Source organism: Clinocottus analis, unplaced genomic scaffold, assembly GCF_023055335.1.
Source record: "Clinocottus analis isolate CAN_PGR_092001 unplaced genomic scaffold, fCliAna1.0.p SCAF_25, whole genome shotgun sequence".
Classification (NCBI taxonomy): domain Eukaryota; kingdom Metazoa; phylum Chordata; class Actinopteri; order Perciformes; family Cottidae; genus Clinocottus; species Clinocottus analis.
In genome coordinates this window covers 1,182,379-1,205,348 of record NW_027175987.1, presented here as the reverse complement: position 1 = coordinate 1,205,348, position 22,970 = coordinate 1,182,379, and the positions used below count along the sequence as shown (strand labels likewise).

The 22,970-nt window shown below is 40.5% G+C and overlaps 2 protein-coding genes across 14 annotated transcripts in view; both read left to right on the top strand.

Moving 5' to 3' along the window:
• Nucleotides 1-12,607, top strand: part of tcf3b (transcription factor 3b) — a 40,502-nt gene extending 27,895 nt beyond the window's left edge. The window contains exons 9-21 of one of the 5 annotated variants that reach the window (XM_068591520.1): nt 2,734-2,827; nt 2,930-3,027; nt 3,376-3,499; nt 3,653-3,711; nt 4,147-4,222; nt 4,806-4,867; nt 5,084-5,269; nt 6,193-6,304; nt 6,593-6,743; nt 7,065-7,118; nt 7,796-8,034; nt 8,154-8,305; nt 9,011-12,607. In XM_068591520.1, coding sequence (XP_068447621.1) covers nt 2,734-2,827; nt 2,930-3,027; nt 3,376-3,499; nt 3,653-3,711; nt 4,147-4,222; nt 4,806-4,867; nt 5,084-5,269; nt 6,193-6,304; nt 6,593-6,743; nt 7,065-7,118; nt 7,796-8,034; nt 8,154-8,299 — 1,401 coding nt within the window. In that variant the 3' untranslated portion in view covers nt 8,300-8,305; nt 9,011-12,607. Of the gene's footprint in view, nt 1-2,733; nt 2,828-2,926; nt 3,028-3,375; nt 3,500-3,652; nt 3,712-4,146; nt 4,223-4,805; nt 4,868-5,083; nt 5,270-6,192; nt 6,305-6,592; nt 6,744-7,064; nt 7,119-7,795; nt 8,035-8,153; nt 8,306-9,010 lie in introns of all 5 variants that reach the window. The other 4 variants (XM_068591521.1, XM_068591518.1, XM_068591517.1 and 1 more) reach the window with 4 other exon arrangements.
• Nucleotides 12,608-14,816: 2,209 nt separating this feature from the next.
• On the top strand, nt 14,817-22,960 carry mbd3b (methyl-CpG binding domain protein 3b). Of its 9 annotated transcripts, none has more exons than XM_068591264.1 (9): nt 15,026-15,763; nt 15,875-15,942; nt 17,166-17,231; nt 17,843-18,002; nt 18,717-18,854; nt 19,079-19,169; nt 19,671-19,848; nt 20,383-20,535; nt 21,350-22,960. In XM_068591264.1, exons 1-8 carry the CDS (start codon nt 15,752-15,754, stop codon nt 20,528-20,530), a joined length of 861 nt encoding a protein of 286 aa, XP_068447365.1. In that variant the 5' UTR covers nt 15,026-15,751; the 3' UTR covers nt 20,531-20,535; nt 21,350-22,960. The 9 variants fall into 9 exon arrangements, with proteins under 9 accessions (XP_068447368.1, XP_068447367.1, XP_068447371.1 ...); XM_068591263.1 differs by having other exon boundaries at nt 17,163-17,231; XM_068591267.1 differs by lacking the exons at nt 15,026-15,763; nt 15,875-15,942 and adding an exon at nt 14,817-15,014.
• The last annotated feature ends 10 nt before the right edge of the window (nt 22,961-22,970 follow it).

Genomic DNA, 22,970 nt, shown 5'->3' with positions numbered 1-22,970 from the left:
TCGTGTCATCTGTGTTTCAGCACGGTGACTTGAATCAGTGAACCAGCAACAAAAGCAGAGGAGAGAAAGATTAAGACTATTTTTTAAAAATAAATATGGTATTATATCTCCTCGTGATATCACAATTTGTTCAACATTCACAAGAAAAGTTAGATGAAGATTGACTCATGCTTATGCTGATGTTTTTTTAACGCATGGATGGAGTGAATTCAAAGGATTTATATGGCTGGCTAGGTCCAAATCACGGAGCCATGGATGCATAATCTGGCAGGAAATTAAGTCAAGCATTAACAGTGTTGCGTTCGGACTTTTGTCTTATTTGGAGATAAAGTTGCAACAGATGCAACTGCAGCCGGCTGCATTGACGAGGAGGGGGGGGGGAAGGTCCATATCAGATCGACAGTCGTACGCTGACAGATCTGAGTTGGACCTGGTGAACATGCTGCTTTGTCGCTTCCTCGCTGAAGAAATGAAGAAATCAGTTTATTTTTTTCTGTCTTCAAATGACACTGCTGTCCTCCACCTGTGGGTGTTGTCATGTTAAAGTGGCTGCTGAAACCACAGCGTGTAGACACACTCCTCCGTGGTGACTACATCACAGAGATTGAGTGTGAACACTCTGTCTGGCCGAGGCCCCCTCTTTTTCACTGTCTGAACCTCAGTCGTTCCCTGCCGTGTGAACGATGGCCGCGCGGTTTTGGTGCGAATGATGAGATGTCTGCGTGTGTGAACCCCCCCTCCCCCACTTCGCCCAGCCCTCTGCCTACGCTTCACCACATGATGGCCTGGGTGGGCCTCCCCCTGTGAGTGACCCAGTTGTGAGGCGCGGTGCTTGCGAGGCCTCTTAGCCCCGTGTCTGAGCCCAGATTAATGACTGCCGATGATGATCCTGTGGTCTTTCGTCCCTCCCACACTCCCTCCCTTTCTGCTTCTCTTTACCGCCCCGTCAACATGCTCTTTATTTTTTCTTTATCTACTTTTGTTACTTAAATCATGTGGCCATAAATCAGCGAATGGATAGTTAATAGCTGCACTGTAAAGGCCATTCCTCATTTCTCCTCCAGCTCCCTTCTGTAACCCACTGATACCTTTGCATGACATCCTTGCCCTAACCCCGTGAACCTTCACCCTCTCTCATCTGCAACAATCAAACAACATGAAAGAACTTCTCTTCTGCCCCCTAGTTGTCCGATAGACTAATCACAAAACCCTTGTGGTTGAATCAAGCGCTTCGAGGTTAGTTTGATGTTAATCTTCATCTACTCCCCACCCCTTGCCATAACCCATGTTTTTCTAGTGTAGAGACCTTTACACGGTCATAACCTGAATTACATTAAACCCCTATTAGTTGAGGATTTTACCCTAGAAATCCCCTTTCTTCCTGAGAATACAATTATCCAGCAGCACCAGTCATTGTGTAGTTCTCTGTTCCCATCTAGAGCAGCAGGATTCACTCGACATTGTTCCCCGTGAAAGAACAACTCAAAGCCTATTGTTAAATGAAGCCATCTCCGTCATGTTTTCCCCTGAATTAACCGTGATCATTTTAAATCCCCTGTTTCCTTCACACTCCCCTGGCCATATCAAGCTTTGTTTAAGTCATTTAGATTACCTTCTCCTGTCCCCCTTTAACACCCCTTATCTCTCTACCCATTTCATAAATCATCAGGGCCTTCATTTTTTCCCCCTCAATCCTCCCCCTTGCCCCTTTACCACCCCCTACCCACTGCAATCTCTCTCCCTCTCTTCCTGTCTCTATCTCTCTCTCTCTCTCGCTGACTGGATCCCAGCCCCCATCTCTCTCCCTCTCTTCACTCCCTCTCCTCAGCCCAGCTGCCTGTGGAGTTGGATGTGGTCCAGGAACAGGCAGATGGCTCTGTAATTAGAAGTGCATCTCTCCATTCCCTTTCCACTTCTCCCTGTTAAATCAAATTACAGAAAAAATCCCTTCCCTGGATTAGCATTCTTTGCAGCCTAGCCTCCATTCTCTTTCTCTCTTCCTCGATTTGCCATGTTACGACAGAGGAGAGGAAAAGACGAACTGAGGGGTGGCTGATGGTGTTGGGGGAACTGAGGGCTTCTCATGTCCATCTTGGAGCGCAGAGACGTGTCACTTAAGGCCCAGCATCCATTTTTGTTATCAATATGTAGAAAGGATGTGTAATTGGACTCTTTTAAGATGCCATTATATAATGCCATAGCTGTCCCATTTTCGTGTTTTCTGGAATCCAATCCTCTTGTTGGTGCCACATAGAACGTGATAGTGCTGGTTTGAGGGTATTGCTGGTGGAGGGAGAGTGTTGGCTCGCTTAAGGCATGGTATGTGTGCGAGCTGATACTGAGTGTGTTACAGGGAGGGGCTGCAGGCTAGGCAGGGCGATGTCACTGGGGTCCTGGGAGCAAGAGGAAGTGCTCACTGTGCACTGGGATTCAAGCCGTCGCTGTGCCCAGCATGGCATGGCCGCTGTGTTCTCCTCCACAGGCGAGGAGCCGGCCTGCCTCCACCGCCGGCAGACTCCCTCTTGCCATCTTGTGGCCACTTGAAGCTATTGGAAAGCAAGGATACGACTGATCAATTCCTCATTATTTTGTCTCTCGTGATACTCTGAGATGCAAATTGAGAACACTCATCTTTTTGTAAAAAATCCACAAACATAAAATGTCTATGTTAAAGTGTGTCTTTGTTGTTTTAGAAATCAGTCTCAACTGCTCACCGTCTGAATGTTTGTTTAGGTGTATGCTTCCACATCTGGTGATGAGTATGCAAGGGACAATGGAGGATATCCTGGTGCTAAGCCTGGAGCTGTCTACCCTTTCTATATGCAAGGTAACCTTTCACATAATATCACTGGAATGAATTTGGCCTCTTGGCATATTTAAAAAAAAACTGTTGTCATATTTGCAAATGTGTCTGCGTTTTTCTCAGAAGACCCCTGGTCGTCCTCTGGCTACTCTGCCATTCTGGGTAACTCTCCTCACATTGGACAACCGGGCTCCTTCTCTGCAATTAACCCACAGGACAGGATGGTGTGTACAATCACAATCATTCTATTTATTTTTTCTTTTTGTATAATTGCTCATATCTTCTAATGTTGCTTGTAAGGATGTATGTGGTGAACATAAGGCTAGCTTTTCATTGAGAGCAAAGATTTTAGCATCTGTTTGTCAGAAGTAAACGTTGCTTTTCCATTAATAAAACCACCAATCATTTGAGCTGCGTGAGCTAAAATATCTGTTCACATTTTAGTAATATATATGCTTGCGTTATGAATGATAATCAATCAATTCATCTTCCTTCATAAGCATTTCTCACATTTTGTTTATTTTTCTGTGAGGCGCTTGTGCCTTATGAAGCTACTTGTATTCTTTTTCCAGAAGCGTCAACCCCTGCCTCTGTCCCCACAGAACTATCCTTTGCATGGCAGCGAAGTCAATGGCTTCCACTCAGCCCCCACCACCTACAACCACACTCCCGCCATCAACGGAGAAGGCATCATGGGTAAGGAACTTTTCAAAAGGAACTTATCACATAAGTATCTTGGAAGCGTCGGTACCAAAGCCATTTGATTTTTTTTTTCTTTTTTTTTTTCTTCCTCCCCTCAAAAACAAATAAACGGGTTATCTGACTTTCTGATTTCTTTTGTCTCTGCAGCCAACCGAGGCACCACAGCTGGCAGTTCAGGAGATGAAATTGGGAAGGCTCTTGCCTCGGTGAGTTATTTTTTGTTTATTTGTTTTTTCAAATTAGTTCTGGGCAATGAAATTATTATAGTAATTTTGTTTTATTTCCCCTGAAGTGAAGATGTGTGATGTTGAATTTAGAAAAGACAGAGGATATTTCCTTAGTGAAATATGCCAACGACACATCTCAATAAGGACAAAAGGAAGATTTAACATTCACTTAAGAAAGTAGTATTTGTTCTAATTTACAAAAAATGCTAAGTAAATTCTTATGTTATTTGTAACTCTTTGATTCTTCTAGTTAACGTATCTGACATGGCATTTGAGTGATTAGAGATAAATATTGTGTGATATGGAAACCATTGTATCATGTAGACAAATCTATTGTGGTGACACATTGCTCAGCACAAGTTCACTATTGCGGTGAAAATCAATAATGTTGGGCTGTGTGATCAATGATTTTAGATTTACCCGGCGGACCACAACAGTAATAACTTCCCATCCGCTCCATCTACTCCTGGTTCTCCTCAGGCTATTGCAGGTACAGTTGGATTCTGAAATATTGATCATATGAGTGACATAATTGGTACTTGTGTAGAAGAAGACAACATTAGAAGTTGTTTATGCCGAGTCACTTAAAGGCATTTAATCTCCAATCACCACCGCAATGTGTCGTTTTTATCACGAATATAAAGAAATCTGCATATTCATAAACACATAATTTACCATGTCTTTATTTTACCTGCATCATTGAACTACTATCTTGCTTTGATGTGAGATTCATGTAAACCTAACAGCCGAGCAAATCGTGCCAATCAGAAGGTTGGTAAACTGCGATCAGGTGGTTTTACCCTGTGCTTTATTCTCACTCATGCAACCACAAATTTGGAAAATATTTAAATTTCTCCCACAGAATACTGACATCAGTCCAATTGATTTAACTTGTTCAGTTTGATTGCAACCTTGTTTTTGGCACACAAAAAAAGAATCACTTGAAATTGTTGGCGCAAAAATGATCCTCTGCAATCTTAATGATCTTCAGCGTAGACACGTGTGTCTGCAGCGCCATCTGCTGTCAAGTTAAGATGTACCTCAAAACACTATCCCAATATTTCTCTCTGCAGGAGCTCAGTCTCAGTGGCAAAGACCAACCACACCCAACTATGAAGGGCAACCACACGCACTGGTATGTGAAAACATTTCTCTGCTACATCAAAGCAATTTTAAGCAAGCGGTTGTCTTAACACATTCTTATAGCCGTTTTATGCTTATTTTAGTTGGTGCACTTTAAAGTACAAAGTATTTTGTCAAAGACATACTGTGCTTTTATAAGCAGTGTCTGAGACTTTTAGGATGGTTTGTCATATTGATGTCTAAGTACTTGCTTGTTGTGTTTTTATAGAGTAAAATGGAGGACCGTTTGGAGGAGGCCATCCATGTACTGCGTAGCCATGCTGTGGGTCAGGGTCTAGAGGGCGCCCCCGACATACACAGCCTGCTGTCCGCGGTACAAAACGGGGGCCTTGGGGGCCTCTCTCCAGCTTTCCCAAATGCAAGCCTTGCCCTCAGCAACAGACATCCTGCAATGGTGAGTCAAGCAGGATGCAAACTAAAGTGTTCATTTGTGTTTTATGACACACATAACATATGTAAACCAGTGGCGGGCTGTGGATTTTCTGCCTGCGCATTCACTGCCATCTAGTCACAGTCTCATTAGCTGTTTAACAGCTGGTTGTGTTAAAAACTGTTTGTTTTTTAAACAAAACATTCATTTTATAAATAGCTATAACTTTGTAATTCTGTTAAGGCCAGCAGAGAAGTCTTAGCAGGCACTGACGGCCCGCCACTGATATCAACACTTCTGAAAACTCTGCAAAGAGTTTGTTTTAATGCTGAACTAATGGAGGTTGAAGTATATGCTTATTCCATCAGCCATTACTGAAGAAACTTATTTGTATGGAGGTTGGAATGAACATACAGCATGATCCATAACATGTGCAATACGCTTTGATTTATTGATTGACAGGGTACCTTGATTTTTTATCTTGTCTTTATGTTACACACCAAATATGCTCTTTGAAGAAATTTGATTTCCGTTCTTATTAGCAAGAAAGAAATATGGAGAGAAGGAACAATAACGAATGCATTACTAATGAGTACATTTCATAAGGAACAAAAAAAAGTAAAACATAGTATTTGTGCCATCTGCTGGTAAAACATTTTTAATTTAAAAGCAATTAGGAGTAAACTGTATTTTTATGCATCTTCTTTGCTGAGTTAATTTTAATAAATAATGAAGGCAAACAACATATAACACATTTTTAATTAACGACGTCATTTAGTACATATTTGTTCTCAGAGTTGTGCACACGTCAAGTCATTTTACAGCTTTTCTTGTCTTTTAAAGTTGGTACAATGCAATATGCAGTCAGTTTTTTTTATTTTTTAGAGGCGTAGTTGTGATGTTTATGTCCTTGTGAGCTTCACCTCATGATTTTCCACCTTCATCAGCAGGGAGGGAAACACGAGGAGCCCACAGGCCTTCCTCCCAGCAGCACTCTTCTGCACGGCCATCACGCATCCGGACCCACACCACCAGTCGGCCAACCGGAAGGCTTTACCAGTAAGTCTGACTAGGTATCTTGTTACTTAGTGGAGCACATCAGTTGTTTAGTGAAACTGCTCAAAGCAATGTCTTCCATTTAGCATCGCCACAAAACCAAATGTCTGACTTCAGTACCCAGATACTCATTCATGTTTCGGCTAGCGTACTTACACGGTGATATGCGATTGAGAATTCTTCAGTGTTCTTTGCCTAACTTAGTAAGAGTTCTACGTTCATCTGTTGAATCACATCCTGTCCTTTTTGAGAGGGTACTTTGAAACCTAAGATCTATGCGTTTCTCCCCAGGTCTTCCTGGTTTGGCCCGCTCTACGCACTCCTCCAGCGGCTCAGACATCAAAAGAGAAGACGATAAGGAGGAGGATGACGACAACTCATCTGTTGGAGACAAATCTGATGACGAAAAGAAGGACGCCAAGACAGCACGCCTTCTTCGACGGTAAGGTGGTCCTTACTGTTTTCTAGTCTTTGTATTTCAACCAAAGACTTTATAAAACTACATTAAAATATAACGGCATGAAAATAAAATCACACAACTATTTTACCACAAAGGTGGAGATTGTCTTGACACAGATGCCAAGTGTGCAAATATTAAGGAACCTATTTTATATTGGAAATGTATGCCGCAAGGTTCCACATGTCAGACAATGTAATTGATCGTAGTCGTCGCTTCTGTCCTGTGTGAACCCACCGATCGCCCAGACCTTGTGAGGCATTTAACAATGTCGAAATCCCCCTTCCCTTCATGTCACGTTTTCAGAAAGGAGGCGTTGACCCTCCAGATGCTCTCTAGCCTTTCAGACCAGAGGGATGAGTAAGTTTTTCCAATAGAGGGTCAATTTCTTTGTGCTTTGTTGGCTATTGCCAAACATCAATTAAAGCACATGTTCATGGAACTGGTGTCTAAAATCTGATTTTTAATTGGTTAAATCATTGTAATATAACTGGATGACATTCTGAATTGTATTATACATCGCTGACTTTCAATATTACTGTATATTTGAAACATTTTGAAAATAGAAATGGATTCGGGGAGGGAGAAAAGATTTGTGAAACTGATAAACTCGACAAAGATTATTTTTTTGATGACCAAAAACTGTGCAGGAAACTACAGCTCATTATGCCGTCCCTTTTTATTTTAAGTACATAACTTTTAGTTAAAAACCTTGTAAAGACAGCAGCACACACACAGCGTACTATACTGTAAACATATCAGATATTTTGTTTAAATGAATGTGGGATAGTGGGATCTAGTGCTTCTTGAATGATGGTTTTCTAGTGTTCACTTTTATATAGTATGCATTTAACAATATTTTAAGTGCATCCATTCAGTAAAGAGCTCAACTGTGGGTGTACAGTTCTTGCTGTTCATGCTAAACTTAAAGTAGTGGAATGTCATTCCTACGGTCAGATGAACACACCAAGTGTTTAATTGATTGTCGTGAAATGTGTTTCTGCACTCGGCTTGATTGTTTTGTCTCCGTCTGTAAGTAGTCTAGATGAGGAAGATGATGAGGACCTTCCACCTGAGGTGAAGATGGAACGCGAGAAGGAGCGACGAGTGGCTAACAATGCCCGCGAGCGCCTCAGAGTACGGGACATCAACGAGGCATTTAAGGAGCTCGGGAGGATGTGCCAGCTGCACCTAAGCCATGACAAACCTCAGACCAAACTTCTTATCCTGCACCAAGCTGTCAATGTCATCCTTAATTTAGAACAGCAAGTCAGAGGTCAGTCTGCAAGCAGCACATTGGGGATGGGAAGCACAGTTATGTTTACCTTTTTGTTAAATACATCATTACTCTTTTATACTGAGAAGGCCTGTTTCTGTTCTCCCTTCCTCTGTCAGAGCGTAACCTTAACCCTAAGGCAGCATGTTTAAAACGCCGGGAGGAGGAGAAGGTGTCTGGGGTCGTGGGTGACGCACCCATGCAGCTCTCAGGAGGCCATCCTAGTATGGGAGGAGATGCCCACAACCCAGTTGGCCACATGTAACACCAGGTAGGAGTTTAAAAATATACTACTAAAGTGTTTATTAGGATGTAACCCTGAGTGTTTTATAGGTGTTTGTTTTACCCACAATTACTTAAAAGTTTAAGTCCTTAAAATAATATTCCTGGTTGATTTGCCAACACTTATTGTTACATGTGTTAATTTGGGGTTAATTTACATGTGTTAATTTGGGGCAGCAAACACTGCTTGACCAGAAAAATACAACCACAGTAGCCTAAAAACAACCTGACATGGTTGTAATAGTAATTAAAAAGCGTCAATTAGTCTTTTGCCATCGTACCATAAGCAATGGCAATCCAGAGTATGCACATAGCAGCAGGGGACAGGTAAAGTTGGTTACCTTGATGAAGAGGTGTGCGGCTTGTCGCCTGAAGCTCTTCATCAACCAGCTCGCTGTGGCTGCTCCTTTTTGCTCCATTACCTTCTGCAATATTTAAGAAACTAATCCACTGATGCAAAATAGCCATTATAAACTCCTGTGGCTGCTTCACAATTAAAGCCACTCCGTGTTTTTCACCAGTTGAATACTTTTTAACGTTAAGCAGCTCCTGAGTATTAGGGATTATAACTTTTTAAAATATGAATTGCACTAGCACGTAGGTGGCAGTGGGCTCAATATAATCCTCAACATTTTTTTGATTTCTTTATACAGGATTACAACAACATAATGTTTGTGGTCCTTCCTTTTTGCAGGTCTGGTGGTGTTTCCTTGGCTGTCAGAGGATGTGGCCTTAACAGATTTCTTCCACCCATTATTCTCCAGTGTGTGTGTGTATATGTGGACATGTCTGTGTATTGTCCGTTCAAGTTTCAAGATGCACATTCACACACTCGTACACACATGCATACTGCCAAAACTGACACAGCCTGTTTGTCGCACTCCCAACCATGACTACAAGCTCAAATGTGAAGAACTTTTTTTTAGTTTTGCTTTGTTTTATACATGTAAAAAAAAAAGATCTTCTTCTTGGTTTCCACAAGATGATGGAACACCGGAGTACTTTTTTGTCCTGCCACAAATTGGGACTTGACACACTGCCGAGAGGTGCTCTTGTGACAGAAAGGAGACCTAAACAAACACAAATTGAATCAAGGATTTGTGCCTAATTGTTACATGTTTTCTATTTGACATTTAAGCAAATTGCTTTACATGTGAGGAACATTTATTGTGAGGAATTGCTTATGTGTATGAGCAGTTACTTTTAATGTATGTCATTCCCAGCGTGATGGTACAGTCTTACATATGTTATGTAACCAAGCCCATAGTTGAAGTTGAATTGTCTAAATTCAGTGACTTTTCCCCGATCTTATCAGCAAATGTTTCGGGAAGGCGGCAGAAAGGTCACAACGGGAAGGTCAAACGGTCTTGGCAGTTCAAAAGCAGCTCGTGAAAGACGTGAACTCTGAACTAGAGGCAGTCTCCGACTCAAGCCCGGTCTCAACCCACAATGCATCTGGAAACTTGGAGTGTCCTTGAAGGTTAGGAATTATCCAAGTGGTAGAGTCAGTCAACTACAAACCCCGTTCTTCCTATTTGTTGACCATAAATTCTAGTGTTACTCCAGTAATCCCTTGTCATATGTTCAGGTTTCTGTACTGCTTTATGGACTAAAGCATACTTTGACAAGACAAAGCACAGTTGTATACGTTTAGGCTGCAAGTTAAGTGTCGACGTGTTGCGCATTTCAGTCCCCGAAAGTCATGTATTAAAGCCATTTGAGACACTTGCTAAGTGATCAGCACCACTTAGTGCTCCTACTTTCCTAAAATGGTTTACTGACAATGCCAGCAGACTTGACAGCTCAATTTTCTTTCCCCTTAAAAGACAAAATAAATCTGGGTTCCTTTTTAAAGAAGGGATCTCATCAGTCCACATTTGTTTGAAGCAGACAAACCTTCGTGTAACGGAGGCTTTCTTTTCCTAAATGAGCATTCCCACTGATTTACAGCCCCTCATCTTCCTCCTGAGTACGCTTGTTCTCCCGTTTCTTACTGAGAGAAGTGTGACGTGTAAATTCACTTCATACATTACTCTGATATGTTTCATTTTTCAAAAATTAAATATATATAAAAAAATATATATTTTTTGTTAGTCTATACATTGTAGATTTTTTACATAAATGGCAATATTAGTTTGAAGTTTAGAGTGTATTGTAGATGAGCTGAAAAAGGGGGTGTTTGACATTTAAATGAAATTATTCAACAAAAAAAAAAATTCAAAATTGAACCGGGATGGCAGAGGAAAAAGGTAAACGGATGATAAATGAAAAAGCGTTTGGTGTATCCTTTATTCCAGTTTTAGTTTTAAAGCGCATCATCGGCTACCCAGATGAATTTTTTTCTTTCCACTTGGGGGTATGTGGACAGTTTGTGCCACAGTCCTGTTGAAGTTTTCTTACTTTCGCAGCGAGGCACTGAGGAAAAATGTGGGAAGATTTTGTCTCTAACAGTAATTATGCAACTGGTTTTTGAATGTAGCTACCATACAAATGTGGATCACCTTCATTTTCAAAGTCGTGTTCCTGGGTTTTGTCAGTATCGTATACTAGTTTTCATTTCACCTTTTTTTTTTTCTCTCTAATGTTTGCCCTCAACCAAGTGACTCTCAGTGTGCAGCCCACTATTCAGTAGTCTGCACATTTATTTTGGAGGCAGACGTCCGTATTTGGGTGTGAGGTAATGGATAATATGGAGAACAAAACAGTGTTATTGTGACGTTATTCCCATGTCATGTTGTGAATGGTTTTTACCAACATGTAATCACAAATGGGAGGTAGAGCATTTTGTGTGTTTAATTTCTACAAAAAGAGATGAAGAAAAAGACCTATACAAATCAATAGTGTGGCCTTTTCATTCTCAAGACTTAAGATGACATGATGGGAGAGTGATACCTTATCAGTGCCTGAACTTGTATTTTCATTTAAGACAGTTTTATTTTGTGAACCATATCATTTCATTTATCATGGAGATTAAAGAGGTACTTGTTCATTCCCCCACCCTCCCTTCTCCTAATGCTTTTTTCAATTTTCAGGAAGAAGTTTAAATGGTATAAAGAGATTTTCTTTCAGTGTATCTAGTTAAATAAATAAATGTTACGTAGATCTTGTTTAGTTTTTATTCCCCTTTTTTCTAATTATTCAACTGGATTATATTGTCCAAACTGCTGTTTTAGTTAAGGTCATGGGTCCAGGTCATGAGTTTTCTTTCTATCTGCCCTATATTGCGCCATCGCTTGACATTACAGGGTTCAAGAGATGCTGCTTTTGGCTCTGATTGTCTGCTGTTGATGCACATTAACATGTTTCAGTGTATGTGTTGCTTCAATTTCAATGTAGGGAGTGAATTTTTATTTTCCGTCGTAGCTGGAACCTCGAATGACTTGGAGCATTTTACATTTCTGTATATCAGAGTGCAAGCCCTTTGCTGCAGTGACTTTCAGTATATTTAGTCTCCAGTGACTATCTTCACCTCTTCCAGCTCTTGGATGCCGTTGACAGTGACTTTTTTTTGAGAAGTTCTAATCACTTCTTTCAAAAAGTTGAATTTGAAGTTTTTCTTTTTATTATTTCAAGATCAATTATTGTACTGAATATTGCCGATTTGTTCCAAGGGGGGAATCTGACTTGATGTCATTTAGTATTCTGTGAGCATCCCATTAGCCTACAAGCTACATACTCAAATAATTTGTTTGGGGGAACCTTATTTCTTAACAAGAATCTTGACAATAGACAGTTTGAAATCTGCAGAAAAGCAAGCCGACCACTGCAGGAGCACATGATGTCAACAGAAAATTACATTATTATGATGAAAAATGTTAAGTTGACGGGCTTAAAATTGTTTTGGTATAAGAAAGCAGTAATAAAACACTTGCTTTCAACAGTTTTGTCATATCTTTGTTGAACTAAAAAGGGGGAGACTATTGAGTGTTAATACATTCACAGGTACAGAGCCTGACATCTTGGGAGTGAGGACACTGTTGACTCCTGCAGGGTCCTCAGTGTCTCACTCAATCTCTCTTTCTCTCTCTCTTTTTTTATATATATATATATATAAATATATATAGTTGAGAACTGTCCTGTATATAACAGTAATGTAGCAATAAATGTGCCATTTTTAATAACAGATTATACCTTTTCCAATGTCTGGCTTTTGAATATTGTATACATAAAAAGGAAAATAAAGGAAAACATTGTAATAAAGGGTTTATTGTAGTTCGGAAAATGAATTTGTTCATATTTGCCATTGTCAATAGCCGGTTGGGGATCACCATTGCGTTTGTGATTCACGATTACGAAACCAAAGCACCACATTAAACTCAAGACATGATTAAAACCAGTTGATTTCGTAAAGTCAACATGCACACGACTGCAATATGACTTGCAACTAAAAAGGTTGCCCAACACGGGGCACAGTCTTAAAAACAACTCTGTTAATGGAGACCTTTTGAAGTGGTGGCCTGAAATGAACCGTAGCTGTTGCGCTCAGTGTGTTATTTTAAACAGGCATATAAAAAGGCAGCCCTGTCCGGGGGTCCTTTACGGCCGTGAGCGCGAGAAAACAGTGCGACAAGTAAAGAACTACAACTGAGGTCAGGATGATCCAGAAAATACTAAATAAATTCGTCGGTGCCAAGAATATTACGATTGTAAGAATGTGGTAAGTTAAAACATCAACATATGTGGATTGCTGTCATGGAAAGAATGTTTTTAGGGCTTCCGTCATGTTAGAAATGCTGATCAACGGTTGTGTCCTTCTGGGTGACCCGTTTAGCTTCTTAGCTTAGCCTGCTTTACTATTTCCCATAGTTAGCTAGCATAGCTGGGTTGGTTGGAATAATCAGACAATATCCTAAAATGCTGAACTGTGTCTTCTATAATTTCTAACGTTCGTTAGAGGAGGCATGTGACGTTAATATTTACTTAGACTGACAAGATGTGTGATCTAAGAATCATTTGATGTTTTGTCTGTCGAGGATTCAATTACTCTTAAATCAGATCCAAAATATTGCAATATTCAATATCTTTTAGTGCATAAGTGCTCGTATTTCTTTGCTAACAGAAGCATCTCAAAAGTAATTCATGAATTATTTGACCACTTTATTAGTCCGATAAACGTCTTATGTAAAATCACAGTAATATTGTTATAATATAATTCATTGTGGTAAAATGAAATGCATGTTTATGAGATGCACCATTATTTATTCTCTTCCTCAAACATGATGGTTCATGCGGGACCACTCCTGAGAGTCTCTTGACAGCTGTTTGTTTTTCCACAAACATAGTGAGAGCGCAACACTATAATTGACCTTGCAAAAAAACCAACTCAGATGGCCTTTGTACAAACAGTAATATATAAAGATGATTATTATTGATCTCATTATGAACATGTGTTTTGTCACTGTGCATAACTCAGGGAAGTGTGTATGCATGTTCTGAATAAAAGGCTCTTATAAGATCTTCATGTCACTTGAATCAATGAGTACAACTATCCAAGTAGCTCTAGAAATGTGTTTTGCAGCCTGTGGTTATACGATTCATTTATAAATCTCCTTTCCCCCCATATCTAGGGTGCCAAATATGGCTGCATGGGGAGCACTTGGTGGAGTGGCGATTATTCACTTCACAGACTGGCGGTTGGTTCTGGAGTATGTGCCATACATTAAAGGAAAGTTTGTGAAGGATGAGTAAAGTCCCACACAACTAAATTGTGAGTGTATTGTTATTATAATCAACACCCATCTATTTCGTCCACATGCTTTGTTTGCAATGTTCAGTTGGATTACTCATTATCTTTAGCCCCACCCATGTACTCCTGATAAGATCAGGCAGGTGTAACATGGCAGGTGTTGGAACGGAGCAATCAAATAAAACACTCTTGAGTATAAATTGTTTAAAGTCCTCCTCACCTACTTGAATGTTGAATCAGAAATCCAACCTCAGACAGAAAGGATGCGTTTTATTATTTTTTTTACACATTCAAAAAGATGTGTTCATGTGTGTTTTGCCGACAGGACAAGAGCTCGGGAATGGACACATGGATGGATAGATGGCTTACACAACGCAAGCTTAAGTAGGATGCCCCGGCTCAACTATCAGTCGCCAAGGGAAATGCTTCTTTTGATCCAGTATTATTTAATGTGAATAAATCTTTAATCCCCCCCCAGCCACCTTCCCCCCAATGTGTCCACTTACTCTGCAAAATGTCAAACAATGCAATTGTTTTCTCTCAATTGCTTGATGTGAGATTATTTTTTCTATTTGGCGCTTACTGCTGAAAAAAGAAAATAGAGATATACTTTAATTGTTTTTTGCATGGGGCAAGTTGTAAAAGCCTGGCTTTGTACACCTGATATTTGCCAAATGGTCTTTACTATTTGTACTGTAAAAGTAGTGTGAAATAAAACAAATATATGTATATATATATATGACATTGTGTATGTAAATTCTATGATAATATAGTTCCATATGCATGCGGACTCGCACAGGCTCACCAAGGTATTGAGGGCCTAATTGCACGCGGAGAGTACGCCAGGTTCGCCCAGACATCATTTTATAAGCCAGACTGCGATATTTGCGTGGATAATGTCTTTCATTTCTCCCATCGAAGGGGGAGGGGACTGAAGGAGGAGAGGGGAGAAGGGATTTAACATAGCGAGAGGGTGAAACCGAGATAGTGTCTTCAAGATGGATAAAAACGAGTAAGTACATCATCTGAAAGGTTGTAAAACCACCAACAAATGTATTAATTGTTAGCGTGGCGTCTTTTACGCCGTGTGTCGTTCTCGTAATATATTTGTAAGTGTGTTTATCTTCGATTAGTCAGATGCACTCAGTGGTCTCATTTGCAAAAAGAAATGCTGTGGTCTCACGCTAGGATATCGGTCTTTTTCATGTTATTTATATTGTTAGCGTCAATGTAATATGATTAAACCGTCCTGATATTTGCAGCTAAGGTTGAAACAAACCACGGAGTCGCGACACTGCGTCGACTACTGTGCTGCGTCGCAATCTGTTTTAATCTCACAAAGAGAGTCGCATTTTATTTTCTGCACCGTAACGTGCACCGAGCCTCCACAAATGCGTAATTTGTGTTTAAAATGGTGTCTATGTGTTATCGTTAAGATCTACTTTGTTCATTCATAAAAGCCGGCTTCATGTCTGGTCTGAATGACAAACGGGAGACATCGTCGTGGTGGAAAAGAGATCTATTTCACGGAGCTAACGTGAAACTTTCACATTTGTGCTACTGACGAAGCTGAGCGCGAGGGACGCTGTTTTACGACGTCTCGTAGACGTCGTTGTTCAGTGGCGTCTGTGATTGTTGTCACTGTATCTACGTGATTGCTGTTTACGGTCTATTTGTAGCAAGTAGGCTAATTTTTCTTTCCCATAGGTTAATTGCTGTAGCTGGCTACTACCACCGTCCAGCTATAAAATGACACTTCCGGTAAAACATTTCAAAACAAAAGACCAACGGTCAAAACGTATTTTTGATTCTCGTCAAATGCTGGTTCTTGGATTGGTTTGTTAAAAAACTTGTATATTCTTTATATTCAAGGACATGCTTGAATATCTGAAATATAAACGTTCAAAAGCTCCGCCAAAAGACATAAAGTGCTATTTAAGGTAAGTTTATTTTGTCAAAATATTCCTCCTCGTGGTCAATAATGAAGTCACATGCATTCAATTTAGATTTTAAATTTAAATCAACACCGTGTTTTTTTTCTCTCCCACTATTCAGTTTTCGAAATGCATCTTATTTTGAATAGTTAATATATTTCCATTTAGATTGAGATCTCGGCAGGATATAAAACAATACAAAGCTAAGGAACAATAATACAATATAGTAAAACAACAATGTATTAAACACCAATTCATAGTGTATGATAATGTAGAATAATGATTTGGTCGTGACTTCTTTGAATAGCCTTTAAAAAATGTTGGGGCTTGACAGGGGCCTTTTGAGACTGAAGATCAAACCGGGTAAAGTTATCTCGCTCGCATGTTCGGAACGTTTATCACGTGACACCGTTGCGCTGACTTCCTGTCTCTTCCCGGGCCGTTGACGCAACCGCGTCGTCCTATGTTTTTCTTGCGGATGTAGCTCTCGTGTGCCGGCCAGACTGGCAGGTAGTGATGTGGCCGCGGTGTGCGGCGGAGGTATCTACACGACGACAAAGAGACGAGATGTTGTTAGCAGGGAGATCCCATTACCGAGGACGCATGTTGTAATATGGTCGAAACAAAAGCGTAAGAAGCGATAGGCCTGCCATCCCACAAAAAAAAAACAATAATCTAATCTGTTCATGCGCAGTAACTTTTAGTGGATTTATAGGCTACTCGCGTGGGAAATGGAGAAGAAAAGGTGGGATTGCACTGCTCTCCCCAAGGGCTGGAACATGGAAGAAGTGACCAGAAAGTCGGGTTTGTCAGCTGGAAAAAGCGATGTCTATTATTTTAGGTACTAAACGAACGGGGGGCTTGTAAAACTTACAGGTGCACAAGACACCGAGTTTGCGGACGGAAACAGACAGGGTTGTGATAAAGGGGGAGGGGGAAGGGAGGGGGGTCTATAAAGTTTGGGACGGGGAGGAGAGGAGGATCTATATGCAGCCGGGTTACAAGGCCAAGCCAGGCCAGATCCTCTCTCTCAAGTGCCGAGATAAGGTGGTGCCTGTCCAACCGTGCGGGCTAGCAGCAGCAGCAGCAGCAGCAGCAGCAGCAGTAGTAGCAGCTCCCGCCGGGAGAGGCCCTTCGATGAATCTAACTCGGTGTCATCTCAGTGTAATACTCTTTATTTCCCCCATTTGAAGCTAATCAACAACGCCAGATGTGTTTTCATTTAGCAGGGGAGACGAGCAAGATGAGGAACAGAGGCAAGAGAGGGGGGAGGCGGGTCGGTTGTATAGTCTGTGGTAGGCTAACCGTCCACTCATACTGGTGTTAACTGTGGTGTGTGATGTAAGAGACATTTGCATGAGTTACTAGCACGTATCCACCCACAGTTGTTCCTCCTTTTTTTTTTAGTTGGCCATCGCTCAGTGGAGCTACAATGTTTCCATTTGAAACAAATTGTTAGTTCTGCCTTGTTTACATTTGTGGTCACTGGTTCTTAAAGGTTAATTTGTAAATGCTGTGTCGTTGAACTTGTTTTTTTTCATAGTGTGTGTATATATATATAAATGTATATTGTCATATCTGCTCTTTACACTCAATTGTGTGCAGCCATTAAAAGATGACAAGGGTTAGGTGGTCATCCAAGATCGCATCCATTTCACAAAAGTAATGTGGTTTTCAGAGTCATTGCCCATTTGGATGTGCTCTGCTCTCTGTCTGCATTGGACTTGTTGCATGTTGTGATACGTCTGTAACTTTCTGTGTGTTTTGTGTTTTTGAAGCTTTTTGTTTCTCTGCCGTCGTCTCTTGTTTTTGTCCCCCCCCCTCTCCCCCTCTGTCTTGACACCTTTTTTTTTGTAAGAGACGATATGAGTAGAGTGGTTTCTTATGTCTCTTCCTCCCCCATCAGTCCATCTGGGAAGAAGTTTCGGAGCAAGCCTCAGCTGGCCCGTTACCTTGGTAACCAGATGGACCTCAGCTCCTTCGATTTCCGCACGGGGAAGATGCTGATGAGCAAGCTGAGCAAGAACCGCCAGAGGCTGCGCTATGATAACAACAACCAAAATAAGGTGAGACACCCGGACACTGACGAAAAACACAACTCTGGGTGACCCGGACATTAAAGTGTAGCAGCATAAAGCGGTAATAGATGGATCACTGCGAGTGAAACGCCCGCACATAACCATGCAGACGAGAGTCACTCTTAGTGGCAAGTTTATTTATTAAGCAACATTTTGTCTGACAGGCGTAGTCGACTCAATATGCTTCAAGATAAATAGAAAAAAGCAAAGATCATACATGACAAAACCCTCATTTAAATGTGTGGGTTTGTTTGCTTTTATTACTTGTTATGCTGTCAATAGTCTAGACATAACATGTACATATTTATTTATGAAAAAAAACTAACTTCTTAACTGAGTCAACTTCAATGACAATGATATTCATAATGTAACAATTTTCCAATATATTTAAACGACTATAAAAACAGATCCTTACATTTGTAAAGTAAACCTACAATGCAGCCTTGTTGATGCTGACCTCTGCCATAAACATGGCCATGAGATTTTACTGTACAGTCTTGGAGAAAAGTGACTTCAAAGTCAGCGTCAATGACATAATGATATTCATAATGTCACAATTTCCAATGTTCAAACGGCTATAAAAACAGATCCTTACATTTGTAAAGTAAACTTACAATGCAGTCTTGTTCATGCTGACCTCTGCCGTAAACATGTGTATGACCCCCGGCCACTCATCCTCCCTCTGTGTTTGACATTTTGAAGGGCAAACCCGACTTGAACACGTCGCTCCCGGTCCGACAGACGGCCTCCATCTTTAAGCAGCCTGTGACCAAGGTTACCAACCACCCAAACAACAAAGTGAAGACGGATCCTCAGAAAGCTGTCGACCAGCCCAGACAGGTGAGCGGCCGCCGCCGGTTAACTGTCACCATCATCCCATACGCACGTAAACGCATAATGCTGGAAAAAATGTGCTACTTTGAAACTGGACAAACTTGAATTTTAATATGTTGATGCTGTACTGTAGTTGTAGTTTTCTGTACTGGAAGCAGCAGATTGTTTAATAAGGTTTTCATTCAAAACTGCCTACAGTTAATATTACTCTTTTTCTTCCTTTTAAACAGCTTTTTTGGGAGAAGAAACTCGGTGGTCTCAATGCGTATGACATCGCAGAGGAGCTGGTGAAAACAATGGAACTACCTAAAGGCCTGCAGGGTAATCGACACTTTACTGACGATCGTTATTGGTCGATACTCAGCCAAAATATGCGATCATTGAGATCCGCTTTTATGTTTTCTGTTCGCCGAACCCTGATAATGTTTCACCGTGAACAATAAATCTGTGTTGAAATTGAGAGGTGAGCTATTAGCGGTGGCAGCACCGCCGGCATTCAGTTACATTATGATGCGTTCAGGCTCTGTTTACTGAATATTACTATTGGGCAAAGGTAAATCATAAAGTTATTCAGGTGTGTTCACTTGTAATCCCGTAAAATGTAGCTTTATTGAGAAACTTAAATAAACATAGTTGGTCAAAGAAGATGTTTTCACTTTTGGTGGTCGAGAGGAAATTATGACCCGTTAACAGTATCTCTAATCAGCTACATCATTCAAAGATTTATTTATTTTTTAAACATAAAATGTAACTCATCCTCAGGGGGGTTACAGCTGTGATGGTCCTCCAAAATGTCTTCTAACCACGCATTTGGTCCTTCAGGTGTTGGTCCAGGATGCACAGACAAGACTCTCCTGTCGGCCATTGCGAGCGCTCTGCACACCAGCGCTGCTCCCATCACCGGCCAACTGTCCGCTGCTGTGGAGAAGAACCCGGGAGTCTGGCTCAACACTACGCAGCCGCTGTGCAAGGCATTCATAGTCACCGACGAGGACATCAGGTGGGCCATCCCGAAACACGTCCACACATTTCTTTTAGGGCGTTAGATCCTGATAATGAATCGCTGGAGCCGATATCTAGTCTGATAGAACGTGCTGTTCCTGTTCTTGGTTTAACTTTTCTGCCTTTCTGGCTTTGAGCAAAATGTGTCAGCGTGTGTGGCAAATGAAAAAGTTGATGTAAGAATAAGAAATAACTAAGAGTGTGATAAATGGCATATGTTATATGATTTACCAGTTCATGAAATATTGCCTTCCATTTGAAATGCTTAAGTGCAATAACAACTCTAAAAAGGCAGAGTCAAAGAGACAGGCTGGAGAAATCTTCCAAATTGTGAATTGACCTTGAAGATGTCTGTCATCTTTTTTGTTGTTGTTTTTTCTCCCCCCAAAGTGGGTCGAGTCTGTTCAGCAGTCCCTCACAAGTGACCCTGCTCTTTGTAGAAACACACCATCTGTTCTGTGCTGATTCAGTGGCTGTTATAGGCAGCTGCAACTGCCAACTGTAACCGCTTCCTGTTGTGTTTTGTGTGTAGGAAACAGGAGGAGCTGGTGTACAGTGTGAGGAAAAGGCTGGAGGAGGCACTGATGGCTGATATGTTGGCTCACGTCGAGGAGGCCTCCAGCGAGGGAGAGGCTCTGAAAGAGGACGGCGACAGCAGTGAAGACATGGAGAGTGTATAGCACAGGTTGGTAAAGGGGCAGTTTAGGCTCATGAGCAAATTATACAGACACTGTATGACCTTCCATCCAAGCAATTCATGAATTTAAGGTTGTTTAAAGACAATTTGCAAACATTCCTAGTTTGCTGCATTTCAAAGTGTCCCTCTATTAATGTCCTGTAGTGAGCCTTAGTTAATAGGTAATAACGCCCTTATCCAATGCCCAAAAATGTTATACTGTGTTAATGAAATTATTAGTCTTAATTATTGTATCCTGAACACATTTATTGTTGGATCGAAAGACATTTATTAGCATTTACCCGTTATCTCAGTTATAAACCCTTTGAATAGGCTTTTGTATGCTTTATTAGGATTAATACATACTTTATTATGCATATGTTAGCAGTTGATAATACACTGCTAAAGCCTTGTGTTTGTATGCAATTTATAATTCACTATTTATCATCCGTGACAATATGAAGTGCATATTTCAGATAGGAAAGCTGCTTAAAGCACAGTTAACTGCTATTGGTTAATAACGCAGGAATTATTACCCTTATTCTGTTGCTACAAAAATCATAATTAACTGCTAATTAGTGCAAATTCAACTGCTAATATGTGCATAATAAAGTATGTAATAAAGCAACAAAAGCTTTGTGAATGGTAATGAACATCTTATAAAGATTTCTAAAGGCCTTATCACCTATTAAGTATAGCTTATTACATGGACCTTAATATAGAGTTGCCGAGTTGGATACTTGTGCATGAATTATTAGTATTAGTTGCAACCTAGCTATCCAAAGAATGTTTCTTCTAATTGCCAATCCTCTCCTCCTTGTAGGGATTTGTTCAACGCCTGCCCATACACACACACACACGCACATGCACACGCACACACACACGACCATGAACTAGGAGCCATACAGCAGTCCTGTCCTGATGAGCTGTCCCTGTGTATCTGCGTCCAACCTAAACCGTAGCCCAGCTAAACCCGTCCCGTAAAGAACGGTGTTCCCCTCGCTTGAACTCTAAACCACTGGGAGTCTCAAACGCATCTCGTCATCATTGTCTCCACTGGATTGGGACTTCTCGACGTCAACAGTATTTAAATTAAAGACATAAAAAAATTCCCCTTGAATTTCAAATATTGAAAATAACTTGTGTCCAAATTAGTGTTTGATGAAAAGCGTTTTTTTCTTCTTTTTTTTTTTTTACTGACAGGCTTTCAATGGATTTGTATTTTCGTCAAATCCTAACATTTTATGTCAGCAAAAAGTTGAACTCGGTGCTTTTTTTTTCTTTGCTTTTTTTTGGGGGGGGCGGGGGAAATTGGATATGAATGTTTTGTATTTTTGTCACGTCTGTTTCTTGACTTTTATGATACACTACACAAGTTGTCTGACACAAAACACCGTCCTTTTTAGCGGAACCTGTCGAGATGTAACTACACAGAGAGTTTGGCTAATTTAAACAACCTGCAGGCCGGCTGACGATGCAGATGGTGTAGTTTTACTCCCGTGTTCATTCATCGGAGCGGACGGTCACGTTTTTATTGTTGTTATTAGGAGGAAATATTGTACTTCATGACCGCTGTGTCACCCTGTGAGTTGCGTTCAGTATTGACCAAAGAGGAGACCTGTCATTTTGAAGAGGGTTGTGTGTGTAATTAAAGTCTGCTTGGTGTTTTAACATTAAAAACAGTTAGCTGCTCTGCTGTTGGTGCATCAAAACATGAGGAAAGTAAAAAGTATACATTGGTAGGGCTGGGCAATGTGGAGAAAATGCAATGTCATATTTTTTTGATGAACGATATTGTAGGATTGACCCACGGTGCTTTTACAACATATTTAAACAATGAGCTTTTTCATAAATAACAATCATCATGTGGATATAATGACTAGGTGGGTAAAGGCAAATAATAGAACACTTATAACAGTCTGGAAATTCACAAATTGACTGTAATACAGCCTTTAAAATCCAGGAAAAGACAACATTTATACTATATTACAATAAATCTAAGATGATATCTAGTCTTCTATCATGATGTCAATATGTTTGGGCTGATCACGATGTGAAAGAAATGACTTGAAACCTCTTTCTATTGTCAAAGTATTCGGTTTAAACTCTTCTCGTTGTTTTAGGTGCTTACTGATATTTTTTATTTTTTGTCTTTTTTTAATGTGTCAACGTTACACCACACAAGCTGCCTCCTCTTAAACCCACACACAAAAATTGGTGGCACCGCAAAGATTCCCGTTAATATTCAGTTTAGATGTCATTATCATCTGAGGAATAATGCTTTTGTATTTTTTAATCCCTGTCTGTCAAGGTGTGATTGTGAATATTGTACCCAGCGACTATAATCCTGAAAATCCCGTCTCAATATCAGCAGGCTGATTGCTGAAATGAATTTGATTGTATTAAATATTAAAATGAGTTGATATGTCATAAACTCTGCTGCT